This window comes from Triticum urartu, chromosome 7A (assembly GCF_056163025.1).
Source record: "Triticum urartu cultivar PI428250 chromosome 7A, HENAU_Tu73, whole genome shotgun sequence".
NCBI classification, from domain to species: domain Eukaryota; kingdom Viridiplantae; phylum Streptophyta; class Magnoliopsida; order Poales; family Poaceae; genus Triticum; species Triticum urartu.
In genome coordinates this window covers 436,527,294-436,550,511 of record NC_141879.1, presented here as the reverse complement: position 1 = coordinate 436,550,511, position 23,218 = coordinate 436,527,294, and the positions used below count along the sequence as shown (strand labels likewise).

Sequence of the window (23,218 nt, the reverse complement as noted above, 5' to 3'; positions counted from 1 at the left end):
CTACCCCACAAGTCGGCGAGACCCAGTTGGAAGCCACGGAGTGAGCGATAGCGAGCAAAACGAGTAACTATTCATTGCTACAGGAACCTGGATCGATCCGACGACCAGGCTCTCCAGCGACTCAATCCAACAATCCAGATCGCATCAAGTATTTCGATACGACAGTCGAGAGTGCCTGAGTTGTGAGAGAACTTGGTTTTCCCCGTGGTTCTTGTTTCTTTGCTACAGGAACCTGGATCGATCCGACGACCCATGCTCTCCAGCGACTCAATCCCACGAACCAGATCGCATTAAGTATTTTGATCCGACGGTCGAGAGTGCCTGAGCTGTGAGAGAGCTCGGTTCTCCCCTGGTTCTTGTTTTCTGGATTAAACATTCAACCATTCATCCTAGCTTTTCCGCTTTCCATACCCGGAAACGTGATGACGGGTTCATGTATGGGTCGCTTTCCACCTCGCTCGCCGCCGCCTATCCACACAAGGAGACGCGAAGGCACCTGCTGACGCAACGACCCCACCGGCCGGGCCCTTCTTCGGGCTTCCGGACAGTTCCGGTGCACGCAACGGAGAGCGAGCGAGGCGTGAGCCAGCCTGCATCGCACGCATCGCCAGCTCTCTGTCTGCACACGGGCCCCTGTCTCTCTCCGGTGGCCCCCAGCTAAATCCTGAAGCTCCTCTCTTCTCCCCGCCGTATGTGTCACTACTGGCGGGCCCCACTGGACTAGTGTATCCTCTCGCTGCCCCCCCCCCTCTCTCTCTGCTCCCCACCCATCTCTCTGGCGTGAGAGGGAGAGAGAGAGAAAAAAACCGAGACCAGAGAAGACGAGAGACGAGAGAAGGCGGGGGAGAGATAGAAATACGAGCGAGCAGCGGGAGAGGACATAGATAAGCCGCGCCAGCCCTAACCCTAAACTCCGTCCCATCCCCCCACCGCCGCCGCTGCCGCCTTGACGGAGGGCGGACCGCGTCGAGATCCGCCCGGCTACTCTGTCTCCTCGCTCCGCGCCCGCCGGCCGACGCGCCGGACACGCGACAAGGTGCGTCTCGCTCCCTCCCTCCCTGCACCTTCCCCGTCTCTCGCGCGCGCTGGGCATGGGGTCCGCGCGCCGTGGTCGAGACCCGACGGGGCCGCGCCCAGCGGATCGGGGGACGTCGACGTGTTCGCGCTAATATGAGAGAGGCTGGTTTCTGTTTCTTAGCGCGGGGCTGTCGATCTGGGGACGGGGCGCGTGCGTGGCAACGCGATGGCCCGGGTTGGTCTTGTTGCGTCGTGCCTGATGATGTTAGTAGGATATATATTGAACAGCTGTCTCTAGGCCGCTAGTATCTGTGGTGACCTTGACAGACAGGGGATGATGGCAAACCAAAATTGGAGCACATTTTAGCTATCAGATGCCGTGATTTGCGCTTAGTTCATTCTTCCACTTGTTCATCACCTGCAGTCTTCTTACATGGGTGAACTGTGCTTGCAGGTGTGGCTGAATTGGTCTATTCCATCGGGCACCCTGCCACTGCCAGGAAGCAATGTCTGTTTTCAATCCTTCAGTCCATGACAATGACTATGACGATGACGATACCCCGATATCCTTCAAGAGGTCGTCAAGCAGCAGGCCGCCCCCCTCGAAGCAGGAAGGCTCATCGGCAAATATCACCTATGTTAGGAGCCCTAAGGCTGCAGCCTCGAATCAGCAGAGGAATGGGATTAATGGCGCTTCCAGGTCGCCGCTGCCACCGAAGCCACAGTCGACCAGCTCAAACCCTCGGCCTTCAGGGTCTGTTCAGCCTAACAGTTCTCTAGAACGGAGTCAAAAGAGTAACACAGTGGATAAGAGTAAAATGAAAAGACCTCAGGTCAAAGGTGACAAGTCAGATGATTCAGATGATGACAAGCCACTTGCTTTGAGGAAAAAGCCTGACACGAAATTAAAGAAAGTTGTCACAGGAGGTGAGAATGCATATGGTTCAGGAGATGATCGTAAGCCACTTGGTATGAATATCAACTCAGCAAAAGTGGCTTCTAATAATAGCACAAATAAGACCGTTTTGTTGAAGACTGCACCACCTAAGACTCTGCAACCTGATGATGATTCAGATGATGATCATAAGCCACTTGTTCAGAGGTTCAACCCAGCAAAAGGGGCTTCTAATAATAGCACAAGTAAGCCCGTTTTATTGAAGCCTGCACCTAAGATTGTGCAATCTGATGATGATTCAGAGGATGAGAAACCACTTGCCAGCAGGTTACCCACTAATGCTGCTCCAAAAAGTAGAGGTAGTACCTCTGATTCAGAGGATGAGAAGCCACTGTCTGCCCGATTTTCAAGAGGTACTGCAGGTACATCTGCGAGTATCTCAAATTCCAAGGACAAGCTCCCGTCTAACAACAAGGGGCCAACCAATAATTCGAGTGCTCCCCGGAATTCAGTTAAAAGGCCAGGTTATAACAATAATCAAACAAGTTCAGCTCTTAAGAAGACCAAATCTTCTGATGCTTCTGCCTCAGGAAGTGTCAAAAGAGAATCCACGGATGATGACAGTAACAGTGTACCCGTCGAAAGAAAACTGACACCGGGGGAGTCTTCAAAAAGCAAGCCACCTGTAAAGAATATTGTAAAGAGTCCTTTATCCGTTAAGAAGGATAATAAGAAATTCAAAACAAAAACAAAGAAAACAATGAAAAGTTCCCAGTTCTCAAAATCACTGAGGGTGCCTCCAGGATCTGGCGGTGGAAAGAAATGGTCTACTTTGGAGCACAATGGTGTTATTTTCCCCCCTCCATACAATCCCCATGGCGTCAAAATGCTTTACAATGGGCAACCTGTTGAGCTGACTCCAGAAGAGGAGGAGGTGATCTCTAAAGCATTTGCTATTTGTTATTTTGTTTTGCAACTTTGGATTCATAGCAATGAAATGAAGTAGTGGCCAGGGTGCTTTGAATCCGAATAATTTGTTCCTTTGCCAATCCTTTGTGTTGCAGGTTGCAACCATGTTTGCTGTGATGAAAGACACGGAGTACGCAACAAAGAAAACATTTATCGACAACTTTTTTGGTGACTGGAAAAAAATTCTTGGTAAAAACCATATCATCAAGAAATTTGAGCTTTGTGACTTCACCCCTATTTATGAATGGCACCTCAGAGAGAAGGAGAAGAAGAAACAGATGACATCGGAGGTAGATTTTACTGACTTGTTAGCAAAGCTCTGCATGTTGGAATTATTCCGTGGAAAGAAATTGTTGTTCATACTGTTGTAATCTTGCTAACTTGGTGGATTATGACTAGATATTGTGTCTAAATCTTAGTAGGTTGTAGAATGCACCATTGTCTGAAGTGATTAATCTTGATTTTTGCTTACAGGAGAAGAAAGCATTGCGGGAAGAGAAATTGAAACAAGAGGAGAAGTATATGTGGGCTGTTGTTGATGGTGTTAGAGAGAAGGTTCTGTTTCTGTACTGTGATTTTCTTACTCACTTCTTGCCTTCTTGAATCATATATAATTCCTTTGTTAATTTGTTATCATACATTTGTGCTAGATACACGTTCTCAGTCAGCAATTGATAGTCTGACCAGTTAATCAATCAAGATCTTTACATTGGATGCAAAGAATGGCATGTTACTGTTATTATTAAATAATGATGATTTCCTTATCTTGCACTGCTCTTCCTGTTCCTGATTTCTTGTACATGCGTACCATTTGTGTCTTTTGGACTAAACTGTTTGTTCAATTCAGGTTGGCAATTTCAGAGTAGAACCACCAGGCTTGTTCAGGGGACGAGGAGAGCATCCTAAGGTGCACATAGGAAAATGTTTAATCGCATACATTTTACCCTCTTTAAGTGAGGGCCTTCAGTTTAAGCCTTTTTATTACATTGTTTCAGATGGGAAAACTGAAGAGACGTATTCGTCCAAGTGATATTACAATAAACATTGGAAAAGGCACTCCAGTCCCAGAGTGTCCAATAGAGGGACAAAGGTACCATAATTTTTTCCGCTGTTAGTAAATTATATGTATTTGTGAAGGAGCTGGTAGCATGTATAAACTCTTGATTGCTTATGTGTTATGCAGCTGGAAAGAAGTCAAACATGACAATACTGTTACATGGTTGGCCTTTTGGAATGACCCGATTAGCCAAAAAGATTTCAAGTATGTTTTCTTGGCAGCAAGCAGCTCACTAAAGGGACAGAGTGACAAGGAGAAATATGAGAAGTCCCGAAAATTGAAGGTAAGGAGGTTCAGTTTGTGTGTCATGTTAATTTTAAGTCGACAAGTACAGATAACCATCTTTCTGCATGGCCATGGCAGGATCACATACACAACATTCGTGTAAATTACACAAAGGATTTCAATAGCAAAGATGTCTCCAAGAAGCAAATTGCAGTGGCAACATACCTCATAGATAAACTAGCCCTTAGGGCTGGTAATGAGAAGGTACTGTCCTACTGGACCTAATTGCTTGCAGTTATGTACTGACACTCAATTTTATTTGGGATGGTTGGCATGTTATTTCTGTTGGCAATGCAGTATGCACAACTATGCTTGTTGCCAAAGAACACATTCAAACAGCATGCACAAAGAATATATTTTCTGTTAATGCACAACTATGCTTGCTTTTATGTGGCACTCCCTCCGTTCACAAATATAAGATGTTCTAACTTTTTTCTGAATGGATGTATATTGACACATTTTAGTGTGTTTGTTCACTTATTTACTCCATATTGAAATATCCAAAACATCTTATATTTGTGAACTTAGGGAATATATCTCATCAGCATCATTAACATCAGTATAGTAAATTACTCTTTTCCCGTCAAACTATAAAGGATTAATTTCTTTTTTTGCTTTTTGCGGCAAGACTAGAAAGGATTAGTTGCCACCAAGTATTTACATGATAAGCCAATCTTCTACCAAAAAATTCTTTCTTTCAGCATTATTTTTCATTTGTATTTAACTTCGAGCTTCATTCACATATATTTCATGCTACTTGATTTCCTTTTCAGGATGATGATGAGGCTGATACTGTTGGTTGTTGTACGCTGAAGGTTGATAATGTTACCTGTGTGCCTCCAAATAAGCTTCAGGTCTTGATATTCATCATTTTTGTATGATGGTTACTCACTGTGATAAAGTAATTTTGATGTTAATCTGATGTTTGGTGACTTACAGTTTGACTTCCTTGGTAAAGATTCTATAAGATATTTCAACACTGTAGAGGTTGAATTACCTGTATACAATGCGATTGAGGAATTCCGTACTGGTACCTCCCATGCTTTCCCTCCATCTGTCCCTCTTGCTGCGCTGGAAAATTTTGTTCACATGTGTTCCTCTTGTCTTTGTAGGCAAAAAGGATGGAGATGCTGTCTTTGACCAGCTTGATACAACGAAACTGAATCATCACCTGAAGGACTTGATGCCTGGCCTTACTGCGAAAGTGTTCCGTACATATAATGCTTCGATTACCTTGGATGCTATCGTAAGTTAAAAGCAAAACTCACCATTTCTTACCAGGAGACTGTTCTCTACTATTTGTTGAGTTGTTTAGGCTCACACAGACCCGGGGCTCAGTGAAGTGATTATTTGTCCTTTGCTGCTAGTAAGACAATCAGGAGCATTTTTTGTGATGTTTTGTTATTGAACTTTAATATCATAGCTGCACTAAATATTTTGTCTGTCAATGTAACAGTCACCATTGTATCTTCAGTTGCTGCATTTACCTGATTTTTTCTTCTTATTCTCAAAAGAACGTGTAGCATTACCGTGTTTCATGTGATTATGTCATGTATTTTATTGGTCCAAATAAAAATGTACATGTGCTGATATTGCAGTTGCACGAAGAAACAGAAGATGGAACCCTTCTTGAAAAGATTGCTGTCTATCAACGAGCAAACAAAGAGGTAGAGTCTGTTACTCTTAAGAAGAAAAATCATGTATTATCATCTTTTTCAACTCTCAATGGTGCCTTTTGTTTACCCAGGTTGCTATAATTTGTAACCATCAGCGTGCTGTGTCAAAGTCACACGATACCCAGATGACTAAGCTGAATGAAAAGATTGATGAATTAAAGGTTGGTCGTGGTTGCATATGATTAGGTCGGAACTTAAATTATTACTACTGTCCTGTAAGCACTTTCGTTATCATTTGCTTCTTTTCTCCAGGCCCAGGTGGATGAGCTGAACAAAGATTTGGGCAAAGTGAAGAGAGGAAAACCTCTAGGCAACGGTGCAGATGGGAAGCCAAAGAGAACTTTGGCACCTGAAGCGTAATATCTTAATCACAGATATACCATATTTTTGTGCATTTGAACAAAGAGTGGAGCAAACAGTCTCAACAAATCTACTTGCAGGATTGAAAAGAAGATCTCTCAGATAGAAACCAAGATAGAGAAAATGGAGATGGATAAGAAGACGAAAGAGGATTTGAAGACGGTAGCATTAGGGACATCAAAGATCAACTACCTTGACCCTAGAATTACGGTAGCATGGTGCAAAACCCATGAAGTCCCTATTGAGAAGGTATCATAGTTTAAGGGCTACTACTTGTTTCTTTTCTAGGTTCTACAAGTGTCTACACCAAATTGTAACATTTCGTAGTTGGTGCTCCACTCTGCTGCTTTCCTATGCTAATATCTCATTTCTTATATTTTTGCTGACAGATTTTCAGCAAGACGATTCTTGCAAAGTTTGGATGGGCAATGGACGTCGAGCCGGATTTCAGATTCTAAGAGTATTGGCTTCCGGGTGAGCCAATGGCCCCTTGGTAAATTCGATTCAGCTTCCAGGCCTTCTCGCGGTCCCCTAACTGCAACTAGTAGTAAAGGAAGAGCTCGGTGTTTGTTTTTCAAGTCTCCCTGCTCCTGGAAGAAGGAAGCACCCGGCATTTTCTTTGTAGGCTTTTTTTTCTCTACCCATCTTCTCTTCTGTACTTGCTATGGCCCAATTGCCTAAAGTCGTGTTTGCATTTGGGCCGACGAATTTTAGCTTGTTGAGAACTGATGGACATTCATTTTATACTGCATCAATCGCAAATATAGATAACCTGTCAGAGTGATGGTTGTGGATTTGTTTGAGCGAGGAAGCAAACTGTGTTGTTTGATGTAGTTGAGAACTGGTTGTGTGATGCTGAGGTGTAAGTTTATCTAAAAGTGTTTGTTCATGGTAACTGTGCACCGTGGGGTATGAATTTGGGGGTGTATGCTCCATGGGTGTGCGTGGCTGCGTGGCTGCGTGTGCGGTTTCGCTGACACCGAGGTCTGGTTTTGGCTGGCAGGTCGATTTGCCTCGTTCGTTTCTTCCCAACTCAACCGCGCGCGACGCCAAACGGACGATTCGTTTTGTCTGGATTCTGTCCGTTTGGGTGCGCGACCCCAAGCGGACGTCTGTTTGGTCTGGATTCTGTCCGTTTGGGTAGGGATTTGGGGTCGTGTCCGCGCGTATTTTGGGATGCGGTGGCCGTGCGCCCAACACGTGGTTTCATTCTTTTTGCCCCATCTTGTCCGTCGCGGCCAAAAATACCCATATTTTCATCAAAACTAGTTTTTACAACCCAAATGTTTGTCTGAAAATTAAAATAGTTTTACAACCAAATCGAAATTGTCTACACTGAATATAAAATGGACCAATACATCTATTGGTTGCCAATGTGATCCCACACATGCTCTACCAAGTCATTTTGAAGATTCAAATGAGTGTGCCAATCACGCATCTCACGGTGGAATTGGGCAAACTGTTCAAATGTGGCCGGGTCTTGGTGCAGAGGCTCAATATTTTCACCTTGATAATCAAATCCTTGGTCGAAGATACTCTCATCACGCTCGTCCTCGACGATCATGTTGTGCAATATCACACAAACAGTCATCACCTCCCAAAGCTTCCTTTCATCCCATGACAGTGCAGGGTTTCGAACGATACCCCACCGGGATTGAAGCACATCAAAAGCACGTTCCACATCCTTTCTAACACTCTCTTGCATTTGGGCAAATCTCTTTCTCTTCTCACCTTGGGGTTTCGAGATTGTCTTCACAAAAGTTGACCACTGAGGATATACACCATCTGCTAGATAGTATCCCTTGTTGTACTGGTGGCCGTTGATCTCAAAGTTGACAGGTGGGGAGTGGCCTTCTGCAAGCCTCGCGAAGACTGGAGAACGCTGCAGCACGTTGATATCATTGTGAGAACCTGCCATGCCGAAGAAAAAATGCCATATCCAAAGATCCTGTGATGCCACCGCTTCTAATATGAGAGTGCACGCCTTGACATGCCCTTTGTACTGGCCTTGCCAAGCAAATGGACAGTTTTTTCCACTCCCAATGCATACAATCTATGCGGCCAAGCATGCCTGGAAAGCCTCTAACTGCGTTGGTCGCCAACAATCTCTCTATATCAGCGGTAGTTGGCTGCCTCAAGTACTCTTGGCCAAACACCTCGATCACAGCCTGTGAAAACTTGTACATTGACACCAGACATGTTGTCTCACTCATACGCACATACTCATCCACCAGATCGTCTGGAATTCCATATGCAAGCATGCGGATGGCCGCGGTGCATTTCTGGTAAGAGGAGAATCCAAGCTTGCCAAGGGCATCCGTCTTGCACTCGAAGTATGGGTCACGAGCAACCACTCCCTCTCGGATATGATTGAACACATGCCTTGCCATTCGAAAACGGCGACGGAATTTATCCGGCTTGAAGAGCGGGGTGTTGGCAAAGTAATCGACATAGAGCAGGGCGTGGCCTCTCTCCCTGTTGCGGTTCAGGTTGGGAGCACGTCCAGGGACTGACCCCCTGTACCGAGGAAGCTGCCGTTAAATGTGGTCGTGAACGGCCAGTGCAGCCACCACGAGATCTTCATCATCCGACGACAAATCATCCGATGAACAAAGGAAGTGATGGAAGAAAAACTTGTCTCCACTGTCCATACCTTTGTGGGAAAAATGCCGAACACCTTGCGGCCGTGGTGGCGAAGAGGCCGCGATGATCACCTCGACGCAGCAGGGATGGTTGCCGGCGGCTACTGGTCGCTCTGGAGCTCTCGTCGGAAGCTGCCGAGGCCGCCGTGGTACGTCGCCGGCGGTCGTCTCCCCTCTGCGACCGGCAAAGACGGTGACGACCAAACACCTCGATCGACGGCCAAAACTACGGCCAAAGCGCGGGCGTGGTGGCGGCCATGTCGAGACGTGGTTTGGTAGGGACGGCCGGAGGCTGTGTGGTGAGGAGGCGGCCGGAGAATAGCGGCGGCACCGGCGGCGGGGCGGGGCGGGAGAGAGAGGGTGAAAGCGTTGGGAGCGGAGGGACTGCTAGTGTCCCCGACAAGCGGGCCACAGGGGGACAAGGGCGTGCGTCCAGGCCGTCCGCGCGTGTCCGTTTCAACCCAAAACGAGCGCAAGTTTGGGCCGGGGATGGATCGAAAACGGACGAAATCCGGACATTTGTCCATTTGAGGCCGTGCGCTGGGCCGCGCTATTCGTCCGTTTTACCCCAAACGGATGCGTGCGGACAGGATGGGGTCACGCGGTAGAGTTGGCCTAATAGAGGTGTGATTTTTTCTGAAATTTTGGGAAACGGGTTGTACAAGGGAGTCCAATGCTGTGGTGCCACCGGAGAGAAAATCGAGCTGGTACTGATCATATTTTCTTGGATCCGCATTGGGAGTGGTGACTGGATATGGAACATAAGAGAATCTATATATGGGCAACAAAATTTCACTTGTTGGATTTGTTTGGTCGGTGATGTATCATCTTCGGTTGTGTGTCTACAAATTTGATATTTTTGATATAGGACACTGATAGGCACCGGCGCACCGGCCCAAATTTGGGCCGGTCGCACGGCAGCCACACGATGCCTGTATCCTAGGCCGCATGATTCAGTGCCCCCTCCCCCCACGCGTCGTCCCCTTCTTCTTCCTCCTCGATTCTTTCTTCTCCCGCATCATGAGCAGCAGCTGCGCGTCGGAGAGAGAGAGAGAGAGTGGGAGGGGGGGGGGCTGCAGCGAGCGCCGGCGACCCTTGTCATAATCCCCTCGTCGGATATCGAAGCACCGCCCGCACACGCATTAGCCTGTCACCAGATGTAGCACACGATCTCAGCAAAAAAAATGACTGTATGTAGCAAAAAAGCAACAACGGTTGCAACAAAAGAATCATCATCGCCGCCGTCGAGCCGGCAGCTTCTCCATGAAAAAAGGATGTAGCAAAAATCCTCGACGGATGTAGCAAAAACTACAATGGTTGTAGCAAGAAAAGTTGTCGCCATCGCAGGACTCAGCTCGGCCGTGAATGAATGTAGCAAAAAAATGAAACGGTTGTAGCAAAAAAATGAAACGGTTGTAGCAAAACAAATCACCGATTGCAGGAAAAACATATGCCGGTTGCAACAAAAAAAGAAGAAAAAAAAGCATCATGGTCACCATGGTCGCCGTCGAAGGAGCCCGTTCCAACAATTCTGGACGCCGGTTCCAGCAATCTCTGTGGCTGGTTGCAACAAAATGATGCGCTCGCGACATTGATTCCAGCAAATCAAGAAGCCGGTTCCAGCAAATCTCGATGCTAGTTCCAGCAAATCTCGACGCTGGTTCCAACATTATCACATCACACCCTGTTGAAGCATCTGCGCGCCGCTCGTGGCTTTTTCGCCGGCCGGTTGCAGCTTCCACGTCCCGTTTGCAGCACGGGTTGCCGCCGCCATGGCAGCACGCACGGCCGGTCGGTGCTTCTGCTCCAGGCAACGGCGGCGTCGACGCATCACGGCTTGCAGTTTTTTTTTTACTCTCCTCCACTCACCGTGGCGACGGCCGCCGTTGAGCCAATGGCCGCGGGTACGTGGAAGAAGGGCAAGGAGGAGCAAAGGTGTTGTAGCACAAGGCGGGGGACATGATTGGGGGCTGCGGCGAGCGGCGCGAGAGAGAAAGATATGTGTGTGGAAGAAGATGCATACGAGATAATGGATAAGACTGGCTGTGATAAGCGGTGGGCGGTGCGTGGGCCCAATAGGTAGTGCACGAACGAGAGAGTTGACCGGCCCAAGCGTTCGGCCGGCGCGCCGAACGCAAGCGTTTCCCTTTGATATATGCTTCTCTAAATTGGTGATCATTGTTCGGGTTTACTGACTTTGTGGCCTTATTACAATGACTTCCTCGAGAAGTGCATGACTGCACGCAGCGGCATCTGATCCCACACCATCCACGGCGCGCGGGCCTTTGTGATTCGGGTCAGAGCGGCATCTGATCCCACACCATCCACGGCGCGCGGGCCTTTGTGATTCGGGTCAGAGTAGGCTGCTAGTTAGAGTATATGGGTGTAGGACATCGTTTTGCAGAGTATTTATGTAGTATTAGAGGTGAACATGCTGGCGGTATGACACAAAGGCAAGTACATGCTCCAAATGTCAGTATTGAGCTGACCGTTGCCCCTGGCATGGGCCTTTTCGTTTCTGGCAGTATGAACACAGATACCATAGTTGAGTGCCATTGCGACAGTGCATAACGTAATTTCTTGCTTCCTCATTTAACATGCACATGTCCATTGGCCATGCGACTGCATTTTATGTTTGACAACAACTGTTTTGCTTGTTTGTTTTGGACGTGCAGAACCACGGACCATGTGATTTTTGGCTTTGGTAGGATCAAACGCGTTCTTCATTACATGAGTGGGCATCACTGTAGAACATATTCTATGCAACAACAAAAAACACTGTAGAACATACGCAGGCACAAGAACACACTAATGCTATGCCTGTTCACTCTCGTCGTGCTACTCGTCAAGCCGAGTCCGACCGCTACTGAATAAAATTAGAGATCTACCGTGTAAGAACTATTAATTCAACATGAAGCCCTGATCTTTCGTTAGCAGTACACCGATGTACGCGTGAGTGTACGAGGCCGATCCTGAAAAACGCGTACGAGGCATAGCCAAGGACAGCACGCGGGCATGCAAGGGGCAAATCATGGCCAACCACCAACCACCCGCCACAATAAATAATTGGAATATCTCAGACCGTGTCAACCTTTTTGTGGACTAGCTTCATCTGACAAGTCAGTCGCCCTGCAGACCTACGATGGTATTTCACTCGTAATGCCAATTAACGTGGTCAGATTGCAGCGAGCAGATGTCGCTGCGTTCAGGACGTCCGCTCTCCGAATTCCTCATTCTTTACTACAATAAAGTTTGTCCTGCTCCGATGAGAGAGAAATGATGACGACAGGCCTTCACCAGGGTCTGTTGATATGGACCTGGTTGTAATTTTTTGTTATTTCTGTTGTCTCTCTGCCATGACAGATGATAATTGGATTGGCAATTCTTTTTTTAGAAAAGGCTATATTCTCCGTACATGCATTAAAATAAAGATCTTTGGTTGAAAGGTTTTAAATGCGATGATACCGGGTATGTCAGTCCTTGCGAATCGTCATATGCCGGTATCTGGACAATGTCCTGTTTGTAAGGGGGAGCTAAAGACTTGCGACACCTCATGTTTACATGTGTTCGAGCTAAAGAAGTGTGAAAAGCTTAGGGTCTTCAGGAAACAATTGCCCAAGCCCTTGTTTCTAACGGATCTGGTAGTGTCGTGCTTGGGAATATCCTCACAGATAAAAGGCGTAATTCAACCACACCGCAACATCTTGGCTTCCAAGAGTCTATCTGGTTGGAGCTTGGTACATCTGATGGCAGAGAAGGGAAGCTGTGAAGGGCGAAGGTTTGGCCATTCCTTCCAAAACAACACTGGCCATACATGCGATAACGGCCAATTATGCTGGCTCTAGGAGTGCGACCAGTGTTTCTGATGTTAAATGGTCTAAACCTACTCAAAATCTTTATAAAGTGACCGTGGATGCATGCTTCATGGAAGATGGAAGCGGAGCCACAATAACGGTTCTTCAAAACCACTTGGGTAAGGCTCTTACTGGGTCGACAACTCTCTTTACGCGTGTGCTTGATGCCGCTGTAGCGTGAGCTTTGGCGTTGAAGAATGGTATGGAGTTAGCGGACCAGTGGGGATGCTCAAATGTAATCTTCGAATCTGATTGTCTTGAGATTATCCAGGCATGCAAGGGGGAAGTTGATATCGTGAGTCCTTATTTTGTTACTCTCTGAACGAGTGTTTTCATTTAGCTCAAAGTATCGATTCGGTCTTCTACTCTCACTATCCAAGGGAAGGAAACAAGGTGGCACACAAACTCGCTAGGAGTTCCTATGATTCTAATTCTGTAATTTCTTGGGAGGGTAATCCTCCACAAATTATCCTAGCTGAAATTGTTAGTGATGTAACAGCTATTTGATTTGATTGAATAAAGTGTGCCATAAGTTCAAAAAAATTCCAAAGAGTCAATTGTGGGGAAACCCCCCCTCTAAAGAGTCTTACTTGGCTTGCACGATTGTGGCACCCAACTTGAAGAGATTGAGTAGATCATGTTGCATCGCTAAGCCTGGTTGTAATGAGGAGTATCATATACTAGTATCATGCATATGATACTAGTGTATGATATTGTCTCTCTAATGCATAGTATCATATATTAGTATCACGTAGTACTTTATTTTGTTGTCATGCATGACCCATAGTAGCATAGCATTTGTTATGATACAGTATCATGATATAATACTCAATCCTCTCTATCTTCATTTAAGTCTATGGCAATTCATCAAAATTGCGTAGTTGGCATGCATAATACTAACTATGATACTACCACTTACGACCAACCTAAGGCCTCAACCATCCCTGCTTTGGCAACATGAGGTAAAACCTTCATTTATTATTATTTTTAAAAATGGGACTTGCAACAGCCTTTAGTGGATTTACTGATGATGTAACAAAGACCTACTCAATAGATAATCTGTAACACCCTCGATGCGACTATAGCTCCCACGTGTCGAGGCACGACTTAGAGACATAATCGCATTGAAGGCATATGTCGCAAGTTAGGCAATCTTCACAACATCCCATGTAATATGAATAATAAAGGGGAGAACATAGTTGGCTTACACTCGCCACGTCACATCAGAGTACATAAATAACATCCATCATTCAAACACTCATGGTCTGACTACGGCGCCAAAAAAATTAGAAAAGAACCCAACATGCGACAAGGCCCTGAATCGAACCCCAACTAGGCACCACTACTGATCATCAGGAAAAGACACGTAGTAACGCTGAGAGTCCTCGTCGAACTCCCACTTGAGCTCGTACTCGTCAACTGGAGCGGAAACACCTGGACCTGCATCTGGAGTTATAATATCTGTGAGCCACAGGGACTCAGCAATCTCGCACCCTCGCGATCAAGACTATTTAAGCTTATAGGAAGGATAGGCAAATATATATGTGGAGCTGCAGCAAGCGACTAGCATATGTGATGGCTAACTTATACGCAAAAGAGAGCGAGAAGAGGAGGCAAAGCGCGAGCGAGAATCTAGAAGAACAACCTGCGCAAGCATAACTCCAACACCGTGTCCACTTCCCGGACTCCGCCGGAAAGGGGCCATCACGGTAACACACACGGTTGATTCATTTTAATTAAGTTTATGTTTAAGTTATCTACAATCGGACATTAACAAATTCCCATCTGCCCATAACCGCGGGCACGGCTTTCGAAAGTTCAATCCCTGCAGGGGAGTCCCAACTTAGCCCATGACAAGCTCTCACGGTCAACGAAGGAATAGACCTCCTCCCAAGACGTTCCGATCAGACTCGGTATCTCGGTAACTCAAGACACTTCGACAGGTTAAAACAAGACCAACAACACCGCCCGAATGTGCCGACAAATCCCGATAGGAGCTGCACATATCTCTTTCTCAGGGCACACTCAGATTGTCTTAGGTACGGGTAGGCCAGCCCAGAGTTGCCCCTGGTGGCCACCGGCAGCTGACAGGTGGACCAACACTCAGAGGAGCACTGGCCCGGGGGGGGGGGGGTTAAAATAAGATGACCCTTGAGTCTGCAGAACCCAAGGGAAAGAAAAGGCTAGGTGGCAAATGGTAAAACCAAGGTTGGGCATTGCTAGAAAAGCTTTAATCAAGGCGAAATATTAAGGGGTTCCCATTATAACCCAACCGCGTAAGGAACGCAAAATCCGGGAACATAACACCGATATGACGGAAAACTAGGGCGGCAAGAGTGGAACAAAACACTAGGCGAGAGGCCGAGCCTTCCACCCTTTACCAAGTATATAGATGCATTAATATAACATAGCAATATAATGATATCCCAACAAGTAAATAAATGTTCCAACAAGGAACGGCTCCAATCTTCACCTGCAACTAGCAACGCTATAAGAGGGGCTGAGCAAAGCGGTAACATAGCCAATCAACGGTTTGCTAGGACATGGTGGGTTAGAGGTTTGACATGGCAATTGGGAGGCTGACAAGCAAAAGATAGGCATCGTAGCATTGGCATAGCAAGAGCGAGCAAACTAGCATAGCAAAGATAGTAGTTATTTCGAGGGTATGATCATCTTGCCTGCACAGTTGTCAGAGTTGACTGGATCCTCACAAGCAAACTCAACGGGCTCCTCGGTAGCGAACTCGTCTCCCGGCTCTATCCAAACAAGACAAATAAGCAACAAGGATACAATCAACCACGTGCAAGACCAAGCAATATGATGAAATGAAAATATGCTATGCGGGATGCGATGCGGGATGCAAAATGCAAGATATGACAGGAAAAAGCATGAACCTGGCCTCAACTTGGAATTCCAAGTGTGCCACTGGAAAGATGAGATGAAATCGCTTGAAAACGATATAAAGAACGCCGGAATCGGAGTTACGGTTTGGAAATGGCAAGCGTTTTAAGAATGACACCGGTCTGCGATTTACAGCAAGTAGGCATCTAAATGCAATGAGATGAACATGCTACAGCCACCAAACATGACAACAAAATACATGGCAGGGATTCACACAAGATGCTTAACAAAAGACTAGCACTGAGCCACGGCCAATTAATTCATTATGAGGTTCAAACAAGCATGGCAAAAACGCAAATGCATAACAGCTTGCAAAACACTTGTCTGAAATTTCAGATCACGAAGCCCTCTTCGGAGCAGCAAAACAACATGATACATGACCTGACTAAGACAAGTAAGAACATGGCATGGATCTACTCAACAAGCTTAACAAAATACCCAAAGTGACCTGGGGCCAAAAGGGTTCACAAAATATACTAATAAGCACACGAACATAGCTAAAAGACAATCAGTTTTCAGACTTAGTGAAAACTGAGACATGCTGAAACATAACTCACGAAGGCATGTTTACGAGCTCGATGCACTCACCACGGTGCAATTCATGGCAAGAAAATCATACATCCTTTAAGAAGGCACAAAATACAAGCTATACATGGCAAGAACAATGGCATAGCATGCACGGATCAACTACAATAGCATCGGCAAAATCGCAAACAAGTTGACGATCTGCCCAGATTCATCACGAAGCAAAAGTAGAGCTCGATTGACTCAAGCTAGGGTGCTCCATAATTGCAAGTAAAGACATGGATGGATAGAGCATAACATGATTAACAAAATTCCTTTACTGATCATCCTCAAAAGAGGCACGTATCACTAGGAAACAAGCTGAACATATGGCATCATGAACTAAATAATCCCAGACTTCGTGAAAACTACTAAGTCCCTGAAAACAGATTTCCCGGGTGCCTCACTTTGCAAGCTTGCACAAGTCACCACACACATCCTAAAAATGCATGGGTTGCACCTCTGGAAAGAAGACAAAATCCTTAACAAAACATATGAAGGACTCACAGGCATATCATGCACACAACAATCATGGCAAAAATGACAAAAGTCTAAGATGAACTAGCAGATCTGACAATTAACTCACGAAGCCTCCTTCTAACAGCATTTTGGGCATCAAGATGAGCTCAAATAAAAATGATGCAATGGAATAAATGATGTACTCGTCTAGACGAACATTTTGATATACTATATGTCCAAAACGGAGCTACGGATGCGGAGATACGGCAGGTCAAAGTTTGTACAAAAATTAGAGGGAGAGGGGAAAAAGTCAACCCTAGGGTTTATTTTCAGATCTGAGATCCGCACGGATTACGAGGTCGTCGGAGAACACTGTAGCGCCCGAGGTCGAGGTGGCCGGAAACGATGGCCGCGGTGACCGGCGTTGGAGGGGGCGGCCGGATCCGAGGCCGGTGAGACGACGGGGGCGCCGGGGCGCGGTCGTCGGCACCGGGCGGTGGCGGCGCGCCTAGCCGGCGAGGTGGCGGAGCTTGGCGTCGGCGGCGGCGGGGTGTGGCGTTGGCGGCGGCGGCCGGCAGCAACGGCGGGGCGGCGGCGGCAGCCGGGCGCGGTGGCGGCGGCCTGCGGGCGAGGAGGCGGCGGAGGGAGTGGCCCGCGGTGGCGGAGTCGGGGGCCGGATCTGGGCCTTCGGGCCCGGCGGCGGAGGTAGGTGGCGGCGCCACGTGGCGGCGTCTGGTAGGCTGAGGCGGCGGCGGCGATTTCGTCCGGCCGGGTCAGACACGTCCGGCCGGCGCGAGGGAATTTTAGGGTTTCGGGGAGAGGGAGAGATCCGAAAATCGGGGGTCCTATTTATAGGCATAAGTGGAGCTAGGAGAGTCCAAATGAGGTGCGGTTTTCGGCCACGCGATCATGATCGAACGCTCTAGGAGATGGAGCAGAGTTTGGTGGGTTTTGGGCCAAATTGAAGGGGTGTTGGGCTGCAACACACACGAGGCCTTTTCGGTCCCTCGGTTAACCGTTGGAGTATCAAATGAAGTCCAAATGATACAAAACTTGACAGGCGGTCTACCGGTAGTAAACCAAGGACGCTTGGCAAGTCTCGGTCCAATCCGGAAATGTTTAAACCCCACACACGAAAGAAAGCTAGAAATGACCACCGGAGGAGAACGAAGCGCTGGAATGCAAAACGGACAACGGGGAAAATGCTTGAATGCATGAGATGAACACGTATGGAAATGCAATGCACATGATGACATGATATGAGATGCATGACAAAGACAACAACACACGGAGACAAAGACCCGAACCCGAGAAATAAATATAACTTAACGCCGGAAACGGCAAGAGTTGGAGTACAAATTGGGAAAGTTACATCCGGGGTGTTACATAATCTCAATTGAAAAACTGAGTATAAAAAGGTGATTTCTATTTATCGCTTCGTGCCACAAGGTATCGACATTTCGCACAGAGCCACCTATAGGTGGGAAAAGCCAATTATAGGCCTGTCGGAATCTGGTTTTGGAACCTTTATAAAGGTTTCGGTATGGTCTTTTTTCTATTGTTTTATTTATCACAAATTACAAAAACTGTTTGATTTTTTTAGAAAAGATAATTTATAAAAATGGAATTTCAAAAAGGACGATTCTACAAAAATGTTCATGTTTTAGAAAAACAATCACAAATTTAAAATATGTTCACATTTCTCTAAAAATGATTGTGTTTTCCCCCAAAAAATGTTCACACATATCTTTATCAAAATCATAAACATGTTTTGAAAAATGCTTACATTTTCCCATAATTTCTGTTCATGTTTTCCGAAACTATATTCTTATTTTTTATGTTGAAACAAGAGCATACTGTTAATTTTAGAAAAACACACTAGAAACTAACTGAAGTGGAGCGCTGAACTCTGCAAAGTGGCTTAGTCCATGAATGAATGGGCCCATGCGTCACCCCTAAAAGTGCTAGTTATCGACTAGAGGGGGGTGAATAGGCGATTTTTAAGAAAGTCTTCAAAACACGAGGTCTTTGAGACAAACAAGTAATTGAGCCTATATGATACAATGGAAGATGAACTACACTAGACATGCGATAGTCAAGTAAGCAATATAGAGAAAGCGCGAAGACTAATAGTAGCTAGGTAATGCGGATCGAAATGGAAGACAGTATGAAGCCAAACATGTATTAGTCTTCACACAGTGAAGTCAAACAAACCATGCAAGCAAACAATGACTTCATGAAGACAAACTGAAATATAAAGAAGGCAGGGGATAGAACCAGTAGCTTGATGAAGACAATGATTTGGTATACCAGTTCCAGTTGTTGTGACAACTGTACGTTTGGTTAGGGAGGCTGAGATTGAACTCAGAAGACAGTGTCTTCACCTTATTCCCCTTGAGCTAAGGACACCCAGTCCTCGCCCAATCACTCTGATAAGTCTCCAAGGTAGACTTCCAAACCTTCACAGACTTCGTTCACCAGCGATCCACAATGACTCTTGGATCCTCAAAACGTGACGCCTAACCGGCTGGAGGATGCACAGTCCTCGAGTGTAACAAGTCTTCAGGTCACACGGACAGAAAGACTTCAGTCATGCCTAACACTCTTTGGCTCTGTGTGTTCTGGGCTTTGTCCTCGCAAGGATCTCTCTCTCAAAGACTTCAGAGGTGGGTTGGTCTCAAACGATAAAAGTCATGCACTAACTCTGAGCAGCCACCAATTTATGGTGTAGGGGGTGGGCTATTTATAGCCAGGAGGCAACCCGACATGATATGTCCGAAATGACCTTGGGCCACTATGGAACCAACACGTGTCCAACGGTCGGATTTCATACACACGCGGCAGCTTGCCTTGGGCTACAAGCAAAGCTGACTTATCCAACTCTGGATAAGATTTGCTCTCATTGTCTTCGCTCGAAGACATAGGATTTTGGTTGAGCATCACTTCAGTCATCTGACTTTGTTCACTTGGACCCCACTTAACAGTACGGTGGTTCCTATGACTCAACAAAGAAGAAAATGAAACTACGAAACAACTATGTCTTCGCACTCCATAGTCTTCAAGTGAATGTCTTCATCGTCATTATCTTCAACGTCAATGTCTTCACGAACCACCATTGTATTCAATGTCTTCATACATTTTTAGGGGTCATCTCTGGTAGGTAAATCGAATCAATGAGGGACTACTACCTGTGTTATCCTGCAATTCTCACAAACACATTAGTCCCTCAACCATATTTGTTGTCAATACTCCAAAACCAACTAGGGGTGGCACTAGATGCATTTACAACCCCACTGAAAAATCATTTCTTCCAAAAAAGAGTTTGATAGTTTTGGGGGCAAAAAAGAGGAAAATATACTTTCCACCCTCAAATCCACTTCAATAGTCATACCCAGTCAAAAACCATGTGATTTGGACCCTAAAGTTAATAAATCCGATTTAGCCCTTGAGTGGTTTGCGTCATATCGATAGTGGTTTTGACTATAATGAGGCTAACTGGGCTATAAACATCATGATGACGTGCCATTGAACGGTTTGGGATAAAATTTCCTCATTTGTGCGACAAACCCTAGCTCTTGAACCCCTGTTTACATGGGACCCTAGAAAGCAATCTCCCACCCCCTAAAGATCCCATCGCCCACAAAACATAGAGCTGTTGGGATCTGATACGTCAATTTTGCATCATGCTTTTATATCGATATTTATTGCATTATGGGCTGTTATCACAATACTTATGCCTATTCTCTCTTATTTTACAAGGTTTACATGAAGAGGGAGAATGCCGACAGCCGGAATTCTGGGCTGGAAAAGGAGAAAATATTAGAGACCTATTCTACACATCTCCAAAAGTCCTGAAACTTCACGGGAGCACGTTTCGGAATATATAAAAAATATTGGGCGAAGGAAGTACCAGAGGGGGGCCACCCACCATCTACGAGGGTGGGGGGCGCGCCCCCTGCCTCGTGGGCCCCCTGGCAGCCCTCTGGTGCCCATCTTCTGCTATATGAGGTCTTTCGTCCGGGAAAAAATCATAAGCAAGCTCACGGGACGAAACTCCGCCGCCACGAGGCGGAATCTTGGCGGAACCAATCTAGGGCTCCGGCGGAGCTGTTCTGCCGGGGAAACTTCCCTCCGGGAGGGGGAAATCATCACCATCGTCATCACCATTGATCCTCTCATCGGGAGGGGGTCAATCTCCATCAACATCTTCACCAGCACCATCTCATCTCAAACCCTAGTTCATCTCTTGTATCCAATCTTTGTCTCAAAACCTCAGATTGGAACCTGTGGGTTGCTAGTAGTGTTGATTACTCCTTGTAGTTGATGCTAGTTGGTTTATTCAGTGGAAGATCATATGTTCAGATCGTTTATGCATATTGATACCCCTCTGATTATGAACATGAATATGATTTGTGAGTAGTTACGTTTGTTCCTGAGGAAATGGGAGAAGTCTTGCTATAAGTAGTCATGTGAATTTGGTATTCGTTCGAAATTTTGATGAGATGTATGTTGTCTTTCCTCTAGTGGTGTCATGTGAACGTCGACTACATGACACTTCACCATTGTTTGGGCCTAGGGGGAGGCATTGGGAAGCAATAAGTAGATGATGGGTTGCTAGAGTGACAGAAGCTTAAACCCTAGTTTATGAGTTGCTTCGTAAGGGGATGATTTGGATCCATATGTTTCATGCTATGGTTAGGTTTACCTTAATACTTCTTTTGTAGTTGCGGATGCTTGCAATAGGGATTAATCATAAGTGGGATGCTTGTCCAAGGAAGGGCGGTACCCAAGCGCCGGTCCACCCACATATCAAATTATCAAAGTACCGAACGTGAATCATATGAACATGATGAAAACTAGCTTGACGATAATTCCAATGTGTCCTCGGGAGCGCTTTCCTTTATATAAGATTTTGTCCAGGCTTGTCCTTTGCTACAAAAACGATTGGTCCATCTTTCTACACCTTATTTGCTTTTATTACTTGTTACCCGTTACAAATTACCTTATCACAAAACTATCTGTTACCGATAATTTCAGTGCTTGTGGAGAATACCTTACTGAAAACTGCTTATCATTTCCTTCTGCTCCTCGTTTGGTTCGACACTCTTACTTATCGAAAGAACTACGATAGATCACATATACTTGTGGGTCATCAAGACTCTTTTCTGGCGCCGTTGCCGGGGAGTGAAGCGCCTTTGGTAGGTGGAATTTGGTAAGGAAAAATTTATATGTATGCTGAAATTTACTGTCACTTGTTACTATGGAACATAATCCTTTGAGGGGCTTGTTCGGGGTATCTTCACCCCGACCAGTAGAGCAAAGAGTTGCTCCTCAACCTACCGAACCTACTGAAAATGTTTACTTTGAAATTCCTTCGGGTATGATAGAGAAACTGCTAGCTAATCCTTTCACAGGTGATGGAACATTACATCCCGATTTGCACCTGATCTATGTGGATGAAGTTTGTGGATTATTTAAGCTTGCAGGTATGCCCAAGGAAGTTATCAAGAAGAAGGCCTTCCCTTTATCTTTGAAGGGAAAGGCATTGAGATGGTTTAGGCTATGTGATGATATGGGATCATGGAACTACCACCGATTGAAATTGGAATTTCATCAGAAGTTTTATCTTTATGCATCTTGTTCATCGTGATCGTAATTATATATATAATTTTTGGCCTCGCGAAGGAGAAAGCATCTCTCAAGCTTTGGGGAGGCTTAAGTCAATGTTATATTCATGCGCCAATCATGAGCTCTCAAGAGAAATTATTATTCAAAAATTTTATGCTCGGCTTTCTCTCAATAATCGTTCCATGCTCGATACTTCTTGTACTGATTTTTTATGATGAAGACTATTGAATTCAAATGGCACTTATTGGAAAGAATTAAATGCAACTCTGAAAATTGGGATCTCGACGAAGGTAAGGAGTCAGGTATAACCCCAAAGTTTGATTGTGTTAAATCTTTTATGGATACCGATGCCTTTCGTGAATTTAGCACTAAATATGGACCTGACTCTGAGATAGTAGCTTCTTTCTGTGAATCTTTTGCTACTCATGTTGATCTCCCTAAGGAGAAGTGGTTTAAATAGAATCCTCCCATTGAAGTAAAAGTAGTTGCACCTATTAAAGTTGAAGAAAATACTATCACTTATAATGTTGATCCTGTTGTTCCTACTGCTTATATTGAGAAACCACCTTTCCCTACTAGAATAAAGGATCATGCTAAAGCTTCAACTGTGGTTTGTAAGAGTAATACTAGAACACCTACACCCTCTGAGCAAATTAAAGTTGAACCTAGTATTGCTATTGATACGTCTCCAATGTATCTATAATTTTTATTGTTCCATGCTATTATATTATCTGTTTTGGATGTTCATGGGCTTTACTTTGCACTTTTATATTATTTTTGGGACTAACCTACTAACCCAAGGCCCAGTGCAAATTGCTATTTTTTTGCCTATTTCAGTGTTTCGCAGAAAAGGAATATCAAACAGAATCCAAACGGAATAAAACCTTCGGGAGAGTTACTTTTGGAACAAA

The 23,218-nt window shown here is 45.6% G+C and overlaps 2 protein-coding genes across 2 annotated transcripts; one reads left to right on the top strand and one right to left on the bottom strand.

The window, feature by feature from the left end:
- Positions 1-749: 749 nt before the first annotated feature.
- Positions 750-7,148, top strand: LOC125522429 (DNA topoisomerase 1 beta). The gene is made up of 16 exons (XM_048687493.1): positions 750-1,036; positions 1,472-2,846; positions 2,977-3,171; positions 3,356-3,436; positions 3,729-3,788; positions 3,877-3,971; positions 4,065-4,221; positions 4,302-4,427; positions 4,997-5,077; positions 5,163-5,253; positions 5,336-5,469; positions 5,822-5,890; positions 5,971-6,060; positions 6,152-6,255; positions 6,340-6,508; positions 6,649-7,148. The coding sequence occupies exons 2-16, from the start codon at positions 1,524-1,526 to the stop codon at positions 6,715-6,717; spliced, it is 2,844 nt and encodes a 947-aa protein (XP_048543450.1). The 5' UTR covers positions 750-1,036; positions 1,472-1,523; the 3' UTR covers positions 6,718-7,148.
- A 471-nt stretch (positions 7,149-7,619) lies between these two features.
- LOC147959862 (uncharacterized) lies at positions 7,620-8,649 on the bottom strand. Its single transcript, XM_087532967.1, has 2 exons — positions 8,310-8,649; positions 7,620-8,170 (listed from the first exon to the last, which is right to left on the bottom strand). The coding sequence occupies exons 1-2, from the start codon at positions 8,647-8,649 to the stop codon at positions 7,620-7,622; spliced, it is 891 nt and encodes a 296-aa protein (XP_087389093.1).
- Between the last annotated feature and the right edge of the window lie 14,569 nt (positions 8,650-23,218).

What these genes read in the sequence shown, in the direction of transcription:
- LOC147959862 (XM_087532967.1), bottom strand. Translation starts at nt 8,649, where the DNA reads ATGGCAAGGCATGTGTTCAATCATATCCGAGAGGGAGTGGTTGCTCGT. An exon ending in CATGCTTGGCCGCATAGATT is followed by an intron (nt 8,171 to 8,309) that starts GTATGCATTGGG and finishes TCGGCATGGCAG; the next exon opens with GTTCTCACAATGATATCAAC.
- LOC125522429 (XM_048687493.1), top strand. Translation starts at nt 1,524, where the DNA reads ATGTCTGTTTTCAATCCTTCAGTCCATGACAATGACTATGACGATGAC. An exon ending in TGCCTCCAAATAAGCTTCAG is followed by an intron (nt 5,078 to 5,162) that starts GTCTTGATATTC and finishes GGTGACTTACAG; the next exon opens with TTTGACTTCCTTGGTAAAGA. An exon ending in GATTGAGGAATTCCGTACTG is followed by an intron (nt 5,254 to 5,335) that starts GTACCTCCCATG and finishes TTGTCTTTGTAG; the next exon opens with GCAAAAAGGATGGAGATGCT.